Source organism: Alexandromys fortis, unplaced genomic scaffold, assembly GCF_014885135.2.
Source record: "Alexandromys fortis isolate MF-2015 unplaced genomic scaffold, M_Fortis_MF-2015_v1.1 scaffold_155, whole genome shotgun sequence".
In the NCBI taxonomy this organism is placed as follows: domain Eukaryota; kingdom Metazoa; phylum Chordata; class Mammalia; order Rodentia; family Cricetidae; genus Alexandromys; species Alexandromys fortis.
This window is the reverse complement of record NW_026068052.1, coordinates 854,723-876,154: the sequence shown is the minus strand read 5'-3', so window position 1 is coordinate 876,154 and position 21,432 is coordinate 854,723. Positions and strand designations below refer to the sequence as shown.

General features: G+C 37.0%; 1 protein-coding gene across 6 annotated transcripts in view; it reads right to left on the bottom strand.

Moving 5' to 3' along the window:
- Tex11 (testis expressed 11) overlaps nucleotides 1-21,432 on the bottom strand; it is a 290,243-nt gene that overhangs the window by 127,799 nt on the left and 141,012 nt on the right. For 5 of the 6 annotated variants that reach the window (XR_007588266.1, XM_050119701.1, XM_050119702.1 and 2 more), the window contains 2 exons: nucleotides 19,589-19,671; nucleotides 10,301-10,438 (listed from right to left, as the gene is read on the bottom strand). Coding sequence is in view for 5 of the 6 variants with exons in the window: in XM_050119701.1 (XP_049975658.1) it covers nucleotides 10,301-10,438; nucleotides 19,589-19,671 (221 nt within the window). In the remaining variant the exon portion in view is untranslated. The remainder of the gene's footprint in view (nucleotides 1-10,300; nucleotides 10,439-19,588; nucleotides 19,672-21,432) is intronic. The other variant, XM_050119705.1, reaches the window with a different exon arrangement.

Sequence of the window (21,432 nt, the reverse complement as noted above, 5' to 3'; positions counted from 1 at the left end):
CAGTCCAAACACACTGAACCTGATTGAAGAGAAAGTGGGAAGTACTCTACAACACGTGGGCACAGGAGACCACTTCCTACGTATAACCCCAGCAGCACAGACAGTAAGGGCCTCATTGAATAAATGGGACCTCCTGAGACTGAGAAGCTTCTGTAAAGCAAAGGACACTGTCGCTAAGACAGAAAGGCAACCCACTGACTGGGAGAAGATCTTCACCAACCCCACAACTGACAAAGGTCTGATCTCCAAAATATATAAAGAACTCAAGAAACTAGACCGTAAAAGGCTAATCAACCCAATTATAAAATGGGGCACTGAGTTGAACAGAGATCTCTCAACAGAAGAAGTTCAAATGGCCAAAAGACACCTAAGGTCATGCTCAACTTCCTTAGCGATCAGGGAAATGCAAATCAAGACAACTTTAAGATACCATCTTACACCTGTCAGAATGGCAAAAATCAAAAACACCAATGATAGCCTTTGCTGGAGAGGTTGTGGAGAAAGGGGTACACTCATCCATTGCTGGTGGGAATGCAAACTTGTGCAACCACTCTGGAAAGCAGTGTGGAGGTTTCTCAGGAAATTTGGGATCAACCTACCCATGGACCCAGCAATACCACTCTTGGGAATATACCCAAGAGAGGCCTTATCACACAACAAAAGTATATGCTCTACTATGTTTATAGCAGCATTGTTTGTAATAGCCAGAACCTGGAAACAACCTAGATGCCCTTCAATTGAAGAATGGATGAAGAAAGTATGGAATATATACATATTAGAGTACTACTCAGCAGTAAAAAACAAGGACTTCTTGAAGTTTGCAGGCAAATGGATGGAAATAGAAAACACCATCCTGAGTGAGGTAAGCCAGACCCAAAAAGAGGAACATGGAATGTTCTCACTCATATTTGGTTTCTAGCCATAAATAAAGGACATTGAACCTATAAGTTGGGTTCTTAGAGAAGCTAAATAAGAAGGAGAACCCAAAGAAAATCCTGAATATTTCTCCTGAATATTAAACTTCATCAGGCGATGAAAGGAGACAGAGACAGAGAACCACATTGGAGCACCGGACTGAAATCTCAAGGTCCAAATCAGGAGCAGAAGGAGAGAGAGCACAAGCAAGGAACTTAGGACTGGGAGGGGTGCACCCATACACTGAGACAATGGGGATCGGGAACTCACCAAGGCCAGCTGGCCTGGGTCTGAAAAAGCCTGGGTCAAAACTGGTCTCGCTGAACATAGCGGACAAGGAGGACTACTGAGACCTCAAGAACAATGGCAACGGGTTTTTGATTCTACTGGACCTAGTGGTTTTGTGGGAGCCTAGGCAGTTTCGTGGATGCTCACCTTACTAGACCTGGATGGAGGTGGGTGGTCCTTGGACTTCCCACAGGGCAGAGAACCCTGATTGCTTTTTGGGCTGACGAGGGAGGGGGGCTTGGTTGGGGGAGGGGGAGGGAAAGGGGAGGCGGCGGTGGGGAAGAGACAGAAATGTTTAATAAATAAATTAATTAATTAAAAAAAAATCCAATAGTTGGTGGTGTTCTGTGACCCTGAGCCTAAGTAGGGAGCCTTACAACCCAACTGTCTGGCTGCCCACCAGCCACTGACATCCTGCAACTCTGGACACAGGTAGTTCATCTGTCCTCCAACATAGTCAACAGCCACCCTACCTACCACACAACCAAGGACTATGAGAAGTCCTGCAACCTCAAACCCAGGAAGGGAACTTTGAGTCTGCCTACCTCATTCATCAGGGTGCCCTAGACCATATGTAAGCTGTATCCCTAACTTGTGGCAGGGACCCTCAGTCTGGCCTCCATTGCTTTCTAAGGAATGGTGTGCTATCCTATACCCTGCCCCCAGGGGGTACCACCCATCCCTGTTGTAATTCTAGCCACTGATAACTAAAAATCACCTTTAGAAACCAATGACCCTTCCATCACTGTTGAATACCAGCAGGAGGATCTTCTAAAAGTACAGAGGATTTGCTCCTAGGGTCAGAAGTTCCTAGCTAAAGCTGGGACTGTTTTTGACACCCCATTTGCACATCAACACAGGGTTTCACCGAGATTGAACTCCAAACACATTCAGCTAGTTCACAACATGACAAATTGTAGAAACATCAAACAAAGATGCAAGCACTCACTCAACAAAAGTGAGGCCATATCAAGACTACCATCAATGATTTAACTTCAGAAGCCTAAGGCTCATCAAAAAACATAAGCAACGTGAATAACCAAGATAATGTGTATCTTCCAGAAATTATACCCAGTACCCCTATAATACTTTCCCTGAGAAAAGGAAGTTGGTTGATGTAGAAGGTAATGATTTCAAAATAGTAATTGCAAATATGCTCAAGGAACTCAAAGGTGATATGCATAAATTCTGAAATAAAGACTATGAAAGCACAAGCAAACAGTGGAAGGCAATAAAACAACTCAATTAAATTCTGAAAAGAGAATTTAATAAAAAGAGCTTTCTAAAAAGCTAAAATAAAATAAACCTTGAAATGAAAAATTCAGTCAGTAAATTAAAAAGTCGATAGGAAGTCTCACCAATGGAATAGATCAAGTGGAAAAGAGAAGGCTAAGGCTTGAAGAAGTGGTAGAGAAATTGTATCAGTCAAAGAAAATGTTCAATAAAATATAAAATAGAAATAGAACATTTGGGAACTCTGAAACATTATAAAAAGGCCAAACCTATGAATTATAGATATAGAAGAAGGACAAGAAACCCAGGTCAAAGGTGCAGGAAATATTTCCAACCTAATTATAGAACAAAACTCCCCCAGCCTAAGAAAAAGATTTCTAGAGGCATACAGAATATTAAATAAACAGGACCAGAAAAGAAATTCAAAACAAAGAAAGGATACTAAAAGCTATAAGAAGGAACAACTCACATATAAAAGCAAGCCCATCAGAATAACAACTGACTTTTTAATGGAGACTGTGGGAGCCAGAAGGGCCTTGACTGACAGTTAACAAGTTTTAAAAGAACGGAGATGCCAGTACAGATATAATATTCTGTGAAATTGTTATAGTTGATGGAGAAAGAAAACCTTTTCATGATTAAAAAAAACAACGTATTTAAGGACTTTATGAACACTAAGCCAGCTCTACAAAAGATACCCACCCATCCACCCCTGTGCCAATAGCCATCTGCACAATCTGTGATTTGTGAACCTGCTTTCTACATGAGCTACCTTTGATGAGACACTCTTTTCCTCACCCATCCTTTCCTTTGCCAGTCATCTTACTTTGGTCTAATTAAACAGATTACCCAATAGCTTTATCTTCAGCAAAGAATTCTACCAGAATTTCGAAGAAGAGCTAATACCAATATTCCTCAAATTTTTCCAAACAATAGAATCAGAAGGAACATTGTCAAACACCTTTTATGAGACTACAATTACCCTGATACCCAAACCACTCAAAGATACAACAAAGAAAGAGAATTACAGACCAATCTCCCTCATGAACATTGATGTAAAAATATTCAAAAAATTATTGGCAAACTGAATCCAAGAACACTAAAAAAAATCAACCACCATGATGAAGTAGGCTTCATCCCGGAGATGCAGGGATGGTTCAACATATGAAAATTTGTCAATGTAATCCACCATGTAAACAAACGGAAAGAAAAAACACATGATCATCTCATTAGATGCCAAAAAAAGCCTTTGACAAAATCCAACACCCTTTTATGATAAAGGTCTTGGAGAAAACTGGCACTAGGGAAATTCCCAGGAATCCACAAGGATGATCCCAGCTAAGACTCTTAGTAATAGTAGAGAGGGTGCCTAACTGGGCTTTCCCTATAGTCAGATTTGTGACTACCCTAATTATCATCATAGAACCTTCATCCAGTAACTGATGGAACCAGATGCAGAGATCCACAGCCAAGCACCAGGCTGAGCTACAGGGGAGTCTAGTTGATGGTGGGGGAGGGTCTTGGTCCTGCCTCAACTGACTGTGTCAGGCTTTATCGATTCCCCATGGCAGCCTTAACATTTCTGAGGAGTGGATGGGGGTGGGTTAGAGGGAAGTGGGGGGAGGGGAAGGAGGGAATGGAGGGAAAACTGTGATTAGTATGTAAAATGAATAAAAAAATATAAATAATTCTTTAAAAGAAATGTGTGCATTTAATGGAATATTATTCAGTCTCAATAGCAAATCTGCAATGCGTCATAACAGGGATAAACCCTGAAGATGTTGCATTCACCGAAATAACAGTCATAGATAAACAAATAGTGTATGATTTCTACTTCTTTACAATATCTAAAATAGTCAAATTCATAGAATTTAAGAGTGAATAGTGATTTCCAGGGATTAGAAGAGATTGGTAGGGAGTTACATATTAATAACTAGTTATAGGCAAGCAAGATTGATATTATCAAAATTCGTCATATAATGTTATATTGAAGTCAGCAATACTGTATTATGCACAAGAAATTAGTTGAGGATAGATTTCATTTTAAGTTTAATAAAATTAAAAGTAATACTATTTGGGTTTGGATCTTGTTTGTGGATTTTTAAACCATTGATTAAATGACATTAATAGTTACATATGGGACTGCTCATATATTTCTCGTTCTTTTCTTAATTCAGTATGATAAATTCGATTTTTTCTAGGAATGCATTCATGCATAAAGTTGTTCAAATACCAATGCTCACTTTGTCTTTCTCATTTTCTTTCTCTCATTTTTATTCCTTCTTTGTCTTGCTAGAAATTTGCCTGTTTTATTAGTTTTTTCAAAGAACATGGTTTTGACTTTCTGGGTCCCTTCTACTATCTGTTTGCTCAATATATGGGAAATTTCTGCAGGTAAATAGTTTTCCTTAAAATGCTCTTTTGAGTTTATCTTGCACTTGTTTTAGTAATTTCTAGTGAAGAATATTTGCTTTAGCATTTACGATTTTCTTATAATATATTTATGCAAAATATTTAATGTGTTTCCCACTAAGTGCTACTTCAGCACTAGCCTATAATATTTTAAGTAAAATTTTATTTGTATACTGCATCTATAAATATACATATTGTCAGTATAAAACCAATTATCACACAATGACCAAAACTACATAATCATTATCAATTGAGAGATTTACAACACCAACTTCCCTGAATATGTCTTGGCCAGACATACATTTTGATATACAGTAGGCTGGATAATTTATATGAGACTCTAAGAGGGAAAAATTTAACCTATAGTGGTAGAAAACATATAACTCACTACTTGGACCTGGGAGTTGATCTGGGGATTGAATAGAAAGGAAAGCAGTAAAACCTTTTACATAATGCATATTCTAGATATTCTATATCCAGATTGTGATAGTGGTTACACTAGGGTATATATTTGCCAAAATTATTTAACTATATAACAAAGTGAATATATTTCAATATTTAATTTATATTTCAATAGTTATTTCTTAATGAACATAGCAATCATATGAGATCTTTGTTCTAAAATTTAAAAAATCTATAGTCCTTCACAGTCTTTTTGACCAGAGTAGAATTTATTAAATTATATTATCAGAACCATATTTGTTAAATTATCAAACTAGAATTTATTAAATTTTATTATTAAACCATGTAATAGAGAGAGATCTGATGTTTGAAAATTCTTCTGAAGCAAATACTTTCAATAACATTAAGATGAAGTGACCAATTATCTGTATTTCAATACCTTCAAGAAGAGGGCATTCATCATATCTTTTAAAAAACTAAACTGTAGATAAATCTAATTGTCAGATAAGGTCCTCTTGTCATGACTGAAAATTTCATTCACCCATGGAAACAAGCATTGTATAAATGTTTTCTTACTAGTAGCCACACACATATTGGAAGAACTATACCATTTATTTCTTAAGTTTTCATTTTTCAAGTTTAAACTCCATACTGCCTTTTAGCTCTAGCCATAAAACGAGTTGCCTTTAGTGTCTTCATTAGTCCTTGAATGCCTTCCTCTTGGCACGTTAGAGCTTGCCAATATCTTTCTTCAAAATTAGTCCCCAGCCCAATATTATGCTTCAGATCTGCTACAGAGCAGATCACAGAATGCTCACTGCATCCTTGTATGCAATATAGAGTCACCCTCAGTATCTGTGCAAGATTGGATCCAGAGCTCCCTACTTCCTTTCGGATGCCAAAATCTGTGGATGCTCAAGTTTCTTGCTTATACATAACCTATACATATCCTCCTGTCTCTTTCAAATCATCTCCAGATTATTTAAAATACCTGATACAATGAAATGTGGTGTAAACCATTACTTCACCAGTAACAAATACTGACAATATAGTCTGTACAAGTCCAGTACAAATCTGATTTTTTCTAAGTGTTTTTGATCTGCACTAGGTTACATTCATAGATGGAAAATGCATGGATACAAAAAGCTGGCTGATTCAATATAATGTAAGTGAACTTTCTTAGTATTGTTTCTTGTTTAGTTCATAGACAACGAAAAGCCCCAAGTGATGCACATGCACTTCTGTTAAAACCCCCATTCATCCATTCCATTCTATTACAGCTGGCTTTGGAGATTCAGCACAAGATGTTTTATTGTTTCCTGTTTGTCTCCATCTTCTGAGAATGGCCTCATTATTTCAGTATATCAAGGTTCCTTCAGATCTGACTGTCTTCTAACATATCAGTTGCCCTTTTTAGCTTTGTGCTATGTGCTACATTCAATGAATAGTTACAAACGGTCCTGATCTTCATATTCTTATTCTAATTCCATATGATATGCCACAATATTTGATACTTAATTTATACCTCTCTTTTGTTACTATATAATTATATTATACATGTAAATCTTGTCTCTGAAATAATATTTTAAAACATTTATATAGTGGAGTAAAGTTCCTGGGATAAAACCGGACTCGCTGAACATAGCGGACAATGAGGACTACTGAGAACTCAAGAATAATGGCAATGGGTTTTTGATCCTACTGCACGTATTGGCTTTGTGAGAGCCTAGGCAGTTTGGATGCTCACCTTACTAGACCTGGATGGAGGTGGGTGGTCCTTGGACTTCCCACAGGGCATGGAACCCTGATTGCTCTTTGGGCTGACAAGGGAGGGGGACTTGATTGGGGGAGGGGGAGGGAAATGGGAGGCGGCGGTGGGGAAGAGACAGAAATCTTTAATAAATAAATAAATTTAAAAAAAGAAAAAAAATAAAATAAGCATTCAATTACTTGTTGACTTGAAACCTCAAGTTAGGTGTTTAATACAGTAGAACTTCTTTGGTTGAGCTAAAATTAATCTTCACCTCATATTTCATTAAATGCTTTCATTTACACCTATACAGCTATATCTGAAGGGAAGGCGATAAAATCATTACAAAACCTCAACAGTACAAACAGAAGCCACAGTGCCATCTAGTGAATCCCACTAGATTATGAACAGTGCCCACAAGCTGTAATGGAAGGGTATGATATTTAGAGCTTTATATAGTCGGTAGAAACAATATGAAACCAGAAAATGAAAGATAAATATTCAGTAAGCAGTCTTATCTTTGTGGCTGCTTTAACCCTTACAGCCATTTTGTGGTCATATAACATTGCCCTTTTCCTGCTCAGGTTTTCTTCCTAGTAGTTATCACTATTTAATTAGTCACAGGTCAAGAGACTACTACAGTCTTTGGTAAAAATCTGAAACACCCTCTGTTTGCAAAGTCCGCAGGTTAAGAATAGTTTTATTGGTATTAGATGACTGAAATGAATTAAAAGACAAATATTTAAGCCACAAGAAAATCACATGAAATTCAAACTTTAGTATTCCTAAATATAAAGGTTTAATTAGATCACACTATGGGTGCCTGCTTACATATTAGCTATGGCAGTGTTCGGTATACGAGCAGAGCTGAGTGTCGCATCAGGGACCATGTGACTTGAAAAATCTTAGGCATCTGCTGTGTAGGTCTTTACACAAAAACTGCTGACACCTATAACATATCATACTGGGGAAAACGGCCTCTCCAGATAAACTAACTCCTCAGAGTCAGGGTATTTGTATCCTACCCGTTCATTCTTATATGCTTAATATCAATACTACTTAACATGTAGCACTCAGGAAATACTTTTAAATAAATAACTACTGAAAAATAGAAATAGTTCTTTTGGGTTAGAAAGTCTGGCAATAAAAAGGGGGACAATGGAACTGAAATTTGAAGAGAAGTGAAGGATGAAGGACTTCTTTTAATAAACAGCACTTGAAAATAATTGTAATAAAAAAGAAACAGCAAAGAAATATTTATGAACTAGGATTGAAATGTGCAGAGTAAAGTCACCAAAAAAAGTACTTATTTCTCTGAAATAAAAGAAAGGACGAGTGAAGAGGAAATACTTTGATGAAGTTCATGTCAGTTGCTACAAGCTCAGCAAATCACACATGGAGACCTTTTGCTAAGAAAAGGAAGCAATCAAAATGGCAGACAATGAAACTAGCAGAGTTAACAATGGCAAGATGGGAACAGCAAAACACTGACAGGCTGCATTTTTCCTCTCTCTATCTTTCTATCTGTTCTACTATGTAGGAAAGTATTTTTTACATGTGCAAAGTATCCAGTGTCTGCGAGGAAGAGAGGAAGGATAAAATGAGAAAAATGCTAAACAAACAAGGTTACATGCTAATAAAACATACCGGTTTCCTGCATGCCTAGTTTCTCCTCCTTACCGCTAACAACATTTGAACTCCAATTACAGGCTCAGTTCTGTACTAACTCGAGAACCAATCCTGTCGTTGTCAGAGATGTTAAGAAGTACTGCTTTAGGCTATGGATGTGCTTCAGTGGCAGGCCATTTTCCTAGTATATATGAGGCTCTAAGCTCAAGCTTGAGCACCACACAAAAATTTCTAATTCTTGTAGAGCAAGACTAGACCTAGTCAACTTGCATTGCTCTTCTGGTAATTTTTTTTAGATGGCTCTAAGCTGTGTCAAGTTTATAATTAATGCTAACATTTTTCTGTTCTTGATCTCCACAAAATCTTCTTTAGTTTAGCAAAAGGCATCAATGTGTGGTTTCCTGAATTTGTAGCTCTGACATGAACTTCATTCACTTTCCTCCTCTTTATCCATCATGTAAATATCATTTCAAAGATAGATTATGATAGTTGACTTTGGTTGTCAACTTGACTGGATCTAGAATTAACTAAGAGACATTAGTCTGGGCAGGTCTGTAAAGGTATTTTCTGGAAGGATAAGTTAGGAAAGAAGATCCCCCACCCACCGAGTTTATGGCAATGCCTCCTAGCCACAACCCAGATATAAGAAGGTCCAAGGGTACAGCTTTTTGCTTCCTGTTGATGAGTGCCTCTACTCTGTTGCTGCTACTACCACGGTTGCTGCCACTGCTACTGTCATCCTTCAGTGTCATCAAAACCCAGCTTCTTCAGCCTTCCAATTGGGGACTGAAGACAAGTGACTTCAGGAATCCTCTAGGCCTTTTAAGCATCAGACTGGGACTGCCGAGGCACCCAAGCTCATATATTGAGCAGGCTACCAGAATCCCAGCCTTTGGAATGTAAACAGCCATTGTTGAATGTATCATTCTACTGGTTCTGTTCTTCTAAAGAACCCTGATAATGTACAGACTTTCAAAAAAAACCTATCAAACCACTACACTTATTCACATATTTCCCCTGAAAGCTAACATAAAACTTAAAAGGAAACATCAACTTTCAGATTCCATTTAGTCCATACTTGTCCTTCTCATTTTTTGTTCTTCTAGGAATCAATACCTCAGATTATATACACATTGTATGATATACAAAGGAAGAAATGCTCTACATGCTATTGGAAATATAAACAGACTCATCATTCACAAAATCTTATTTATCTTGTAGTTTCTATATTGTTTCCTAGTGAAGTTAAGCACTGAACTTTTCTTGACTGGTTATAAATACAAGATAATAACCTAAAAGTAAAAAAAGTAGTTTCTTCATGCAAGTATCTGCTCTCAATGATGTTTAACAAAAAATGTAGACCTTAAAATTTTAGTCTGCTTTAAGGACTCTATAGCAGATGATTAACAGCAAATAGCCTTTCAGAATATGGTAAATGATAAAGGGTAAGATGAGTAAGTAAAGGAATTTTCCAAATACTCTCTCCCTTTAAAACTTCTGCTTCATATTTGCAGTATACAAACCAAGAAGATGTCAGTTTGACCTTGTTCATATACAACGGCACTTTCAGTCATCCATAAGTAGTTATGACGTCAGAACACTGCATTTATCTATGTGCCAATGCACAGAACATATGCTGCCTCTGAAAACAGAGTAAGTAAATTAAAGCACCTTATCAAGTTGTTTCAAATGTAAGTAACAGGAGGCAATGTTCCTCTTCAGCTTGACCAAATCCAGCTTCTCTTGATCACATTCATACAACTTCAGAGAATAGCTGTACCAGTGTAAAGCATCAGTGTAATTTTGAACCTAAAGTTAAAAAAACAACAAAATCACGTGTCTCTAAAATTCACTCTAAATTTTCCCAAATACCCTCTATGACCAAACGGATTGCTACAGGTTTAATCCTTTAGACATTCAAAGTAATACCTACTTAATTGAGTCCTAAGTTTAGTCTCATATTCTGTTTTCATTCTCTATTCTGTCTCCTACACTCTACAGAGTTCAGAGTTGTGCTTCAGTGACAGAATAGATGCTTAGCACAGGACCTGGGTTCATTCCCCATACCAGAAGTACACAAGTTATGTATTACACTTGAAGCATGAAGAGTCTAAAAAGTAGTACACAATCTGTAAAAAACTGAAGCCATTTTACAAGCTACCAAAAGGACAATGATAAAAATCTTTAAAGACAGCATCTATAAATGACCATGCTAACATTTTAACTTTATCTTTTTATATATGTAAACTGTGGTTATCATAGTTTATATGCAATTTCATATTTTAGTCTCCATTTAATCTGATTTTGTAGATATTATCTAGATTGTTAGTTTTCAATTACTAATTTTAAAGTAAATAGTCAAATTAATGTATTATTTTCTTAGCTTCATGATTTGCTGAATTTCCAGGGTTTTAACCATTAAAATTAATGCTACTGTATTCCTGCACAAAAAATGTTACTGTCAATTCTTCAATTGTAAGAAACAACTAGGAGCAATCTAATAAAAACAGTCTGATTAATTATTTCAATCACAAGACAACAAATTATTTATAAACACTATGTAAGGTAAATGAGTCCCTGTTAAGAGGCTTCCTGTCTTTCAATTAATGACTGGAGTCATTAGAACCTCAAAGGGATAAGATGCCATTTTTAAGCAGAAATGCTACTGAGGCACCCAAGCTCATATACTGAGCAGGTGCCAGCTATGGTAGGAAGGTAAGACACTGCCATTGACTATCTGAACATATGATTAGTCTTCATTATTAAATGTGAAAGTTTAAGAGTTAGAAAAATTGGGAAACGAAGGGGAAAACAGAATCAAAAGGAGAAAGGATATGATTCTGAAGTAATTTTTCACCTTCTCAGTACAGAAATAAAGAAGCCCTAAAAGAGAGAAGAGTGATGATTTGGTTTGCAGCAATGAACTGTAAGCACTGTGTATGTATCTATATGATTCCGCTTCTTTGTCTTGAATCTAGTTTCTTGTTTTCTATTTTTTCCTTTACCTTCTTTTTTTTCCTTTTCAACTTTAACTTACCTACAAAATCTACCACAGTGTACTTCATAACATGAACCCAGGGATCTCATGCTTGCCAGGTAATGTGGACTTTTTAGTCTGGCCTCTTCCATTTAACCAAATAGTTTCAAGATTTATCCCTGCTGCTGCATGTATCAATAATTCATTTCCTTTTATTGTATTTCATTATATGAAGATACCACAGATAGCTTATATATTCATTTATTGATGGACATTTGGGTCATTTTTCAAATGTTACAAATCTTCCTGGTGCGTTTTTATGTCAACTTGACACAGGCTAGAGTCATTTTGGAAGAGGGACTCTTAATTGAGAAAATACTTTTACTAGATTGGACTGTGGGCAAGCCTGTGATTCATTTCTTAATTTTCATTGATGTGGGTCGGTCCCTTCCACGGAGAGTAGTGCCAACCTTGGTCATGGGTGGTATAAGGCTGAGCAAGCATGAGGAGTAAGCCAGTAAGCAGCACTCCTTCATGGCCTCTGCATCAGTTCTTATCTCCAAGTTCCTGCCTTGAGTCCACTGTCTCCATATCTATTCAATATAGTTCTTAAGGTCCTAGCTAGAGCAATAAAACAACAGAAGGAGATCAAGGGGATACAAATTGAAAAAGAAGAAGTCAAACTCTCACTATTTGCCGATGATATGATATTTTACATAAGCAACCTCAAAAGTTCTACCAAGGAACTTCTACAACTCATAAACACTTTCATGAATGTAGCAGGATACAAGATGAACTCAAAAAAATCAGTAGCACTCCTTTACACAGATGATAAATGGTCTGAGAAAGAAATCAGAGAAACATCACCCTTCACAATAGCCACAAATAGCATAAAATGTCTCAGAGACTTGTATGATAAGAACTTTAAATCTTTGAAGAAAGAAATAGAAGACACCGGAAAGTGGAATGATCTCCCATGCTCTTGGGTAGGTAGATTTAACATAATAAAAATGCCATGTGCTATATAAAGGGTAGAAGCAAAGAAATACAACTGTCTAATCTCTTTGGAGTCCAGAACACGGAACCCAAGACACTGGTCACTATATTATTTACACTGTTGGAGCTTGGTTTTGCTTTGCTCAAATTGTGATTGTGCCCTTGTTCTTCCTTCTTGGAGTAAGAAAATATTTTACTATTTTTTTTTATTTAGCAGGGGCCACTGTTATGAGACCTTGGATGTTTTAGAGAAACCTTAGCTATTTTACAGAGACTTTGGAACTTGAGAGAAACTGGGCATTTGAAAGAGACTTTAGAGTTCTTGAGAGACTTTCAGTTTCAGAGAGATTTTAGACATTTTAGAGGCTGGGTATTTTAAGAGTCTTGGATATCTAAAAGGGACTGAACATTTAAAGTGTTTCAATTTGTAAAGACTGTGGGACTTTTAAAAGTTGGAATGTTTTACTGTGATGTTATTAATATAAGGCCTGGGCGATGAACAAGAAAGGAACGGCTATGGTTTAATAGTAATGTGTTTCTATGTCAAGTTGACAAAAAGGATCAATTGTGCTAGCTCATTTGATGACTGGACACAGCTAGAGTCATTCTGGAGGAGAGAATTTTGATTGGGAATATGCTCCCAAGAGATGGGGCTATGGGCAAACCTAAGGTGCATTTTTTTAATTGATGATTGATGAGGGAGAGCCCAGCTCACCATGAGTGCTGTCAGCCCTGGATGGTGATCCTGGGTGCTCTAAGAAGAAAAGCTGAGCCAGCCAAAAAGAGTGAGCCAGTAAGCAGCACCCATCAATAGCCTCTGTATCAGCTCTTGTTTCCATGTTTCTGCCCTGACTTACTCAGTGATGAACTGTTAACTGGAAGTATAAGGTGAAATACATCCTTCTCTCCTTGAGTTGTTTTTGGTCATTTTACCACAGCAATAAGAACCCTAACTAAGGCAAATTTACTTTATGTGTAAGTTTTTGTATATGCAACTTCTATGCATAAATTTTGTATGGATATATACTTTTCTCTTGAATATATGCATGGGATTTAAAATGGATTGTATGAAAGGGGAAATATTTTAAGAAATAGCCAAACTACTTTCTAAACTGTTTGTATTGTTTCTTAATGCCACCATAAAGGTTTCAATTCCTTAGTGTTCCTACCACAATTGGTAAGTCCATTATTTTTATTTTGATTATTCTAAGTAGTATCTCCTTAGGGTTTTAATTTGTGGTTCCCTAATGACTCATAAATCATCTTCTTTCATTGATTACTGTACCAGAACATTTGTGTAATTTCTGTTCATATCTTTTAGTGTTAATTTTCAATTGTTTTGACAATGAGTGTCCAATTGGTCTAGTAACATTAGTTTTAAAGATTTATCTCCCATAGATTTATTTAAATACTTGGTAAAAAACAAAACAGTTGAGCATATTTGTGTAGAATTATTTTGGGGTTCTTTATTTCTGTTGATCTGTGTCTATGCTTTTGACATTATTATAGTCTATAGAGAAATGCTATGACTATATGATAATTATTGAAATTTATTCTGATGAGTTTTAGAATAATATTATTTCTCTATATAGTTTTCTCATTCTTTTGCTTGTAGGTTACTTGTAGCTTTAAGAATATAAACTTGAGCTGGGCAGTGGTGGTGCACACCTTTAATCCCAGCACTTGAGAGGCAGAGGCAAGTGGATTTCAGTGAATTTGAGGCCAGACTGGTCTACGGAATGAATTCCAGAATAACCAGGACTGTTACACAGAGAAACCCTGTCTCAAACAGAACAAAACAAAACAAAACAAAACAAAACAAAAAAACCAAATCCAACTTGACAATCTCTACATTTTCACTGGAGTGGTATAGTTATTTCACTTAATGTGACATTTTTATCTGCTTATGTTTACATCTATCATCTTGCTATTTGATTATGTTTCTCTTTTAGCAAGTCACTGCTACATAGTTTAGATTGGTATAGAACTTATGATCTCCTTGCCTCAGCATCCTGGTTGCTAGAATAAAAGGCATATGCTACTCCTTGCCCAGCTTATTGCCATTTGCTTTCTATCTATTTCATCTAACTTTAAAATAAAGGCTTTAAAATTTTTATATGTATTGTGTTTTGCCTGCAAGCATGCATGTGTACCACATGCATCCCTGTGCCGCCACCACCAGTGGGGATTTGCTTTTTATTCTCCTTTATTGATTTATTAGTTGTAACTTTGTTTTACTGTGTTAGGGTATATTGTATAAATGTTTAACTTATTATTGTCTATCTTCAATTATACAGTGTAAGGACTTCACAATTGTGTATTTATATTTCTCTCCTCTTAGCCTGTATATGTTATTATCATGCACAGTGTGATACATGATACTTTTCCATATGTTAAAAACCCCATACAAAAAACCTTATTATTTTTGTTTAAGCAACCATTTTTTTTTAATTTATTTCTGGGCTGGGCAGTGGTGGCACACACCTTTAATTCCAGCACTTGGAAGGTAGAGGCCAGCCTGGTCTACAGAGTGAGTTCCAAGACTGCCAGGGCTACACAAAGAAACCCTGTCTCTAAAAACAACAACAAATTATTTATGTGCATATGAGTGTTCATCTGGGCAAGAATGTACATGCGTACATGTGCGTGTATGAGTGTAGATCAATGTTATTCCTTGGGAGCCATCTACCTTGTCTTTCTCATTAGGATTTCTCATTAGGGCAGGAACTTTCTGATTAGGCTATATGGTTGCTCAGAGAGCCCTAGGAACCTGTTTTATCGCCAGCACTGGGATTATCAGCCTGCCTCTTTCTTTTTTTGGCATGGGTGCTGGACATCAAATTTAGGGTCCCATGCTTATATGGCAAGCACTTTACCAACTCAGCTATAGCCCCAGCCTTAAAGAGACTTTAATAAGAGGAAAATATCTTAATGTTTATTCATGTAATTAGCATTTCAAATGCTCTTCATTCTTTTGTACAGACCCACATATCTTGCTGGGATCGGTTTCCTTCTGCTTGAGGACTTCTTCATAATGTGGCTCTGGCGCTCTGCTCAAGTTATTGTAGCTTTTGAATATCCTTTTTTTTTTACTTTTCAGGAACTGATTATTTCACTATTTATTTATTTAGTTAATTCTTCCCAGTCCAATCACATTTTCCCCTCCCTCCTCTCCTCCCAGTCCTCCCCCTCATACATTCCTCCTCTTTTCAGAAAAGTGCACGTCTCCCATGTATATCAGCCAGTCAAGGCATATCAAGTTGCAGTGATACTAGACACTGCCTCTCCTATTAAGCCTAGACAAGACAACCCAGTAGGAGGAAAGGGTCCCAAAAGCCAGTAAAAGAGTCAGAAAGAGCCCTGCTCCCACTGTTAGGAGTTCCACAAGAAGGCTAAGCTATACAACTGTCATATATATGTGGAGGGCCTAGGCCAGTCCCATATAGGCTCCCTGGTTGTTCAGTCTGTGTGTTCCTATGAGCCGGGGTAGTTGATTCTGTGATTTTTCTTGTGATGTTCTTGACCCTCTGGCTCCTGCAGCCCTTCCCTTCTTCCACAGAATCCCCCGAGGTCTACCTAATGCTTGGCTGCGGCTCTCTGCATCTGTTTCCACTAGTTGCTGGGTGAAGCCTCACTGATGGCAGCTGGGCTAGGCAATGATCTATGAGTATAATAGACTATCATTAGGAATCTTTTCACTTTTTACTAGTCGTGTTTGGTTCTATCCTAGGTCTATAAGACATCCAGCCTCTGGGTCCTGGCCTTCCAGGTAGTATCAAGGGTAGACTTCCTCTCATAGTATGGGTCTCAAGCTGGATTGGTCATTAGTTGGCCTCTCCCATAATTTCTGTGCCAACTTTACCCTAGCATAGGCAGGGCAAATTGTAGGTCAAAGGTTATGTGGCTGGGTTGGTGTTCCAAACCCTTCACTGGAAGTCTTGCCTGGTTATAGGAGATGGCCGGTCAACTTCCTGAACAGAATACCAATAGCACAGGCACTGAGATCAACAATTAATAAATGGGACCTCATTAAACTGAAAAGTTTCTATAAGGCAAACAGCACCATCAAAAGGACAAAAACAGCAGCCTACAGAATAAGAAAAGATCTTTACCAACTCCACATCTGACAAAGGGCTGAGTTCCAAAATGTATAAAGAACTCAAGAAACTAGACATCAACAAACCAAGTAATCCAAGTAAAAATGGGGTACAGACCTAAAAAGACAATTCTCAACAGAAGAATCTCAAATGGTCGAAAGACACTTAAGGAACTATTCCAACATCTTTAGTCAACAGGGACAAGCAAGCCAAAAATATCTTGAAATTTCACCTTACTCCTTTCAGAATAACTAAGATCACATAGGACAGCTCATGCTAAAAAGGATGGGGTAAGGGAACTCTCCTCCATTGCTGTTGGGAGTGCAAACTGGTACAGGCACTTGGAAGTTAGTATGACAGCTTCTCAGAAAATTGGGAATCAACCTACCAGACCCAGCAATACTACTCCTGGGCATATACCCAAAGGATGCTCAATTATACCACGGGGACATTTGCTCAATTATGTTCATAGCAGCTTTGTTTGTGATATCCAGAACCTGGAAACAACCTAGATGCTCCTCAACTAAAGAACAATAAAGAAAATGTGGTACATTTACACAATCGAGTATTACTTAGCTGTTAAAAGCAATGACATCATGAAACTTGCTGGCAAATGGAGGTAACACAAACTGAGAAAGACAAACATGGTATGCATTCACTTATAAGTGGACATTAGCTGTAAAGTCAAGGATAACCATACTAGAATCCAGAGAGGCTAAGTAATAACAAGGAAGTTCAAGGGGAAACACATGAATCTCACTGTGAAGGGGAAATAGAATAGACATCGCAGGTAGACTGGGGAATCTAGATGGGGGTTGGGCATGGGAACAGGAAGGCTCAGATGAGGGGAGGATGGAAGGAGAGAGTACTGGGAAAGACAGCTGGAATCAGGGGCATCTCTGAAATGAGCTAGAAACCTAGTGCAATGCCAGGAGTCTATGTGGGTGACTCCTGGCTAAGACTCCTAGTAACGGGAGCTACAGAGCTTTTGAACATCTTAAAGTCTTCATTTGAGTTTCATTTTAAAAGTTACTTTTAATCATGATAAAATGAATAGTAAGAAATTTATCATCATAACTTTTGAAAAAAGAGAAACAAGATTTTGTTATATATCATTGAGTAAAATTCTTACCACTATTCCCCCCCCCCAAAAAAAAACCCTATCTGAACTAATTATAACTATGCAGGTCACTAGTATTCATCATATTATGTAACCAATCTCCAAAACTAACCCATTTTTAAAAATGTAAAATTCTGAGGACTGAAGGTATAATACAGTCAGCATAAAAACAAAACAAAACTCTATACCCATTCTCCACATTTTTACCTCATCCCAAATTCCTGACAGCAACCATGTACATTACATCTCTGTGAATGTGACTACTCTGCTTCTCATTTAAGTGCAACTGAAAACTACCTACTTGACTAGCTTACTTCACTTAGTAGAATATTCATTCTCAAGATTCATCCACATTGTAGTATGTATCACAATTCCTTATCTTTTCCCAATTAAGCTATTTATTTAAAGAAACAATCCTTAAAAGCAGGTGTATTTTTAAAAATACTATATGCATTCATTGTACATTGTGCTGTGTTACATGAAAACATTATCATACAAATATATTCTGTACATTGAGAATTCAGAATTCTTTTCTAGGTTCATTAATATTTTCAGATGGCTATTCTTCTGACTTGAGATAGTTTCACTAAAACTATACAAAACACTAGGGCAGGAGCTTCTGATAACTAGGATCTCTCTCTATTATGCTCGGAGCTTCTGATAACTAGGATCTCTCTCTATTATGCTCTCATCTTCTGATACCCTGTTCTATGAAGTCTAGCTCTTGGCCTCCCCAGACTTGCCACTCCATCTCTTCAAATCAGAATGCTTGTCAGTTCCCCTTCCTCCGCTGTTGTCTGGAAATACATGGCAGTAAGCCAAATAGCTGAATTGCTCATTTTATCTTTCAGCGATCACTGGCTGATATTCAACGCCATTAAACTGACTTTTTTCAAGTATTTCAGGGTGTTTTGGGGGGGGAGGTGGGAGGAGAATTTGTTGCTTTTTTTTTGTTGTTGTTCTTTTGGTTTTAGACAGGATCTCAATATGTGGTCCAGTCTGGCCTAGAACTCTCAATGTTAGCCCAAACTGACCTCAAATCCCCAGATATCCACCTGCCTCCACCTCCTGGAAGCTGAGATCATGAGTATGTGCTACCAAACCAGGGACTTTGACTTATATTTTTGGGAGGAGTTTTGTTTAAGCAGGGACACAAAATGGTTCTTATTGCTACATTTTGGTTGAAAATAGAAGTACTAAACAACTTATATTTTTAAAAGAAAGTATTTCCCATACATGTACACAAATATTCAAAATTTTCTTAAATGATGTAACGAAGAGCAATTGTACTTTGCTTTTAAAAACCAATTATCTGTAGTTTGAAGTATTTACACAGGAAACCAGGATTGTTTTATAACTTTTAAAGCTACTCTTAAATGCACCAATACTTTAAAGGAATAACCATCACCACTACCACCCAACTTTCTTGCCTTTCACATCAAATTACTTTCCTATTAGTGAGGCCTTTACAAAAGTTCACAATGGAGAAGAATCATGTCTTACCATTTTTGAATAAACGTTCACACAATACCCATTGACATTCTGCATTGTGAATATTTAATACATAGACATGTCTAAAAATAGAGATTATTAAATTTTTGTTTGCCTGTTTATTTGCTTATGCAGTAATAAGCATAGAATCTAGGGTCTTACAGATGCTACAGAAGTGTTGTATCACTCATCTGCTCTTCTCTGATTTTTATACTGAACATTGTGTTTTATTTGTTGCAGAGGAGAAAAATACAATGAATGAAAGAGTATTCCCAAACCTTAAAACTTCTGGCAGCTTTTTCCCACAGAATGTTGTGTAACCAATTTACTAGATCCCTTGTCAGTTGACTTGTTTGGTGACCTGAAAATGAAACAAAACAAAACAAAAACCAAGTTCTGAGAAGAATCTAGATCCATTGCATTAAACGAAGAATGCTAACTATTTTCACAGGACACTTAATCTTATAACTGTACTTAATCTTTAAGTAATGTCTATAAAAGCAATCACACAGGCTTTCACCTTCAATTTTAGGTTTACTGCTAAAATTGATTATATAATACAATCAGAGTTTGCTAGAATCACTGTAATTCTTCCAACAGTCTGTGATAGATTTCCAGCTTAGTCTCTTTTTAACTTATTTTTTATGTTCCAAATTAGATTATCATCTGGTGCCCTAATAAGGTTATTGTGAATGAGCAGACAGCAATGTCAGAAATCATTAATAAGAACTGCTCATACTATTATACAGAAAAAGATCAGATCAAGTTCACAAGAAAGGCCAATTATACCTTAAAGCTTTTAAAAAGTACTTTAAGACCACGTTTACAGATAAACTTTATTCATTTAATTGTAACTTGGGCCTGATTATTTCTGACCTAGACATTTACAGGATTCAAATACATTAGCACATTAAGGTTAAGTTTAAACTGCAATAGAATTCTATACCCCTTTCTCATCGCCCTTTTGATACAAACCATCAATTTCTGAAAATGTCTTCATTAGAACACTAATACTCTTGGACTCACCAATGGAATCAGCAAATGTAGCTTGTTTCATGGCTTAAAAACATTTATGTAAGAGTAACCAGCTACTAAATATGTCTCCTTAAAAGATTATAATACTTTGATTATATGTGTAATCTCTAACTGAAATTTTTTGAAAATGAATTATTCTGTAAAATCAACATTTTTTAGTTAGCTAACAATTTTCTTCCTTTAAACATGCAGTCTAGGGCTAGGGAAATAGCTCAATCAGTAAACTGCTTGCTCTGTAAGAATAAGGAGCAGAGTTTAATTCCCAGAACTCATGTAAAAAGTCAAGTGTGGCAGCACATGTTCGTTATTCTTGTGCTGGAGAGGATAAAAGTGGATCACTGTGGCTCACTGCTAGGGCGGTCTAGTTTACTCAGTTCACTCTAAGCTAATTAGATAAGGCAGACAGTTCCTGAGGAAAAATACCTCAGGTTGCACTCTGGACATGAGGGTGTGTACACCCCCTACACATACATGTACATACACATATAAAAACATAAAATATAAATAAATGTCTAACTTTCTAGTTCTCTTATGTAAAATTTAACCTTTCCTTGACCATTGAAGGTCAACATCACCAAGAAACTAACTACTGCATTTTATGGTACTATCACTTTATTGCAGTAAGCAAAACACTTAGACTCTCAGCTGGTTGGGAGGCTAAGGGAGCAGATTCACAGGAGCACGGAAACACAGCAAGGCGCTATTTCTGAATACATAACTTGTCTGGGGCTAAGGAAATAGCTCAGTTAGTGAAGTGTTCAACTGGTTGTGCCGTGCAGGCATGAGGACCCGAGTTTGGAGCTCCACACCCACATAACGAGCCAGGTGTGATAGCATTTGGAACCCCAGTACTGAGGAGGCAGAGATAGAAGGATCCTTGGAGTTTAGGAATCTAATTGAATTAGCAAATCGAGGTCCTACTGAGTCAGTCTAGCTGAATTTTAAAAATCCCAGATCCCAGTGAAACCTTATCTTAAAAGATAAGGTGGATGGCTCTAGAGGAATGACACCTGAGGTCAGGTTCTAACCACTGTAACACAGGGTGAGGGGAGAGATTCTCCCTTTCTCATATATGTGTGTATATATA